This window comes from Oryzias melastigma, linkage group LG15 (assembly GCF_002922805.2).
Source record: "Oryzias melastigma strain HK-1 linkage group LG15, ASM292280v2, whole genome shotgun sequence".
Taxonomy (NCBI): Eukaryota; Metazoa; Chordata; class Actinopteri; order Beloniformes; family Adrianichthyidae; genus Oryzias; species Oryzias melastigma.
This window is the reverse complement of record NC_050526.1, coordinates 2,112,348-2,114,658: the sequence shown is the minus strand read 5'-3', so window position 1 is coordinate 2,114,658 and position 2,311 is coordinate 2,112,348. Positions and strand designations below refer to the sequence as shown.

The window sequence follows — 2,311 nt, the reverse complement described above, 5'->3', positions numbered from 1 at the left end:
CTTCGTTGAATTTTTTTTTTTACTTCTATATTTCTTTAGGGGCTCCATACTGTAAGACTAGTTTGAACTGCAAAATTTTATTTATTTATCTATTCATTGTAAATATGAGCTCGTGCACAAGATGAACATAGAATAAAGAAAATATATAATTTTTTTGTTTACTTTTTTTTTAATTAATTAATATAATAAAACTATTTTCCTTCGGAAAGTTCACTCTCTGACACTCTCTGAAGTTTCCACCATTGACAAAAAAAGGGTTTCCACACATTAAATGTTCCTCACTGTGTCATATGCGCATGCGCCACATAAACACTGCGGGCTGCAAGTTTGCGCTGGCTCAGACAGCAGCTGACATTCCGGTCACCATGGCAACCGGGTTGGCGTCACTGGTCTCTACGCTCGGACCAGATTCATGACGTCGCGCATGTACTAGAAGACGGTACGGAGTGTCGGACTCCCGAGAGCGTTTACATTCACGGAAAATAAATCGATGTTCGAGTCCCTCTCAATGGGTTGTCGACGCCGGAGGTTTCGCAGAGCTGGACCAGAGCAACAGACCCCCACCGAGCCGCTCCGCTAACGCTACCCCGGCCACCACCACCATGGCTGAGGATGAAAGTGAATGGATCGTGGAGAGCATCGTCGGCTATCTGGGGAGTCCGGAGTGGGTCATTCCTGTCACGGACTTTATGGAGCACAAATGCACGGGTGAGAACGAGCGTTTATTGGACCGGAATCTTTCCATTCTGGTGGGCGGCGGGATGCTAAGCTAGCGCTAGCTTGTTTCTGTTTTGGACTAGCTTCATTTGGGGGGGTTTAGATAATTTTGCGGCCTCTCGGGGGTTATTAATTTAACGTATTTTTTCATTTAAAGTTAGAAAAAATATTATTTTCATTGAGTTTTTCTTTAAAGGAGAAACATCTGTGTGTACATGAGGAAATAAAGTTAGCATTTTTGGGGTTTGCAACTAAGCTAACTCCTGCTGGTCATTGTTGACACTTTTTAATTTTTTTATTTTCCTAAAAATAATAATTTTATATGAATTTTGGTGTAATATTTGTATTTATATTCTTGTTCATTTCCCAGTGTTTGATGATGAAGATGAAAACAAGTTGTCATACACAGAAATCCACCAGCAGTATAAGACATTGGTGAGTATGGTCAGCTTCATGTTAACTCTTCATTCCTCCCTATACAGTGACTCATCTGCATTACCCATTATTGGTTCTGAGAGTGCTGACTAGTTAAAACTAGACGGCTAAAAGCTGCTTTGGCTCTGCAGGTGGAGAGGCTGTTAGAGAATTACATGCGGGAGGTTGGCATCAACGAGCAGCAGTTTCTGGACGCATGCAGCTCTCCATTTGCCAAGTCCAAAACTCTCCAGGTATTTTAAGCTCCATATGCACACCACTGACAGCCTGCCAGCAAGCTTGAACTGAAATCACGGATGGGATTTGCTTACATAAGACTATTTGAGCTTGTAACTTGGTGACTGTTTCTGTTCCTTTCAAAGTAAAGGCGTCTTCTGGTCTAATAAGCAGGATGACGTTCAATTAGTCATTAAATATATGGTTGTTTTTCCTAAAAATGTGTAAATAAACTAGATTAAATAAAAAGTAAATCTTTTGAGTTAAAACATTTATTAAGACACATCTAATGAAGAAGCAGAGCTGCAGTTTCGCATTATCAATCCCGGTTTTTATTTATCTTCAGAAAACACAATGACTTGTCTGGAGATTAAACCTCCGTTTGCCTCATCTTCTTCAGTGTTGTTGTTTACATTGTTGTCTTTCATGTGGGCTGCTTAGAGGCATGATAGCCGGCTTTGTCGCGTCAGCATTCAGGGTGAGAGGTCAGGAACACTCTGAGCAACTCGCACGTCCATCTTTCACAGCCAGTAGTTTTAGTCTCATACTAAGAGGTCATCTTATTAGTCTTAACCTGCACACATTTTTGTTGAGATGTGTAGATGTTTCAATCTTAATTTTATCGTGTTATTCTTCTAGATCAGTGGTGTCAAACTCAAAAACACAAGGGGACGAAATCCAAAACACACCTTAGGTCGTGGGCTGAACAGGATAGACATTTATTGAACTCTCTAAACTAATTCTCTAAAACCTTAAAACCATAAGTTTTTAACACAATTATGACCTAGCTATATAGCATTATCTGTGATAGTGCTAGTGTGAATGCTGTAAGCTGAATTTGGCCGCTGAAGATGCTGAAATTGATCAATAGCTGAAAACACTGAAGCTGATGGCTAGCTAAAATATTTGCTAAATGCCAAATTAGCCTAAGAAACAAAATAGA

General features: G+C 40.1%; 1 protein-coding gene across 2 annotated transcripts in view; it reads left to right on the top strand.

Annotated features, from left to right (window-relative positions):
* The first annotated feature begins 246 nt into the window (after positions 1-246).
* The window catches only part of cfap36 (cilia and flagella associated protein 36), a 15,891-nt gene continuing 13,826 nt past the window's right edge, over positions 247-2,311 (top strand). The window contains exons 1-3 of one of the 2 annotated variants that reach the window (XM_024297769.2): positions 247-708; positions 1,088-1,152; positions 1,284-1,385. In XM_024297769.2, the coding sequence (XP_024153537.1) occupies positions 603-708; positions 1,088-1,152; positions 1,284-1,385 (273 nt within the window). In that variant the 5' untranslated portion in view covers positions 247-602. The remainder of the gene's footprint in view (positions 709-1,087; positions 1,153-1,283; positions 1,386-2,311) is intronic. The other variant, XM_024297771.2, reaches the window with a different exon arrangement.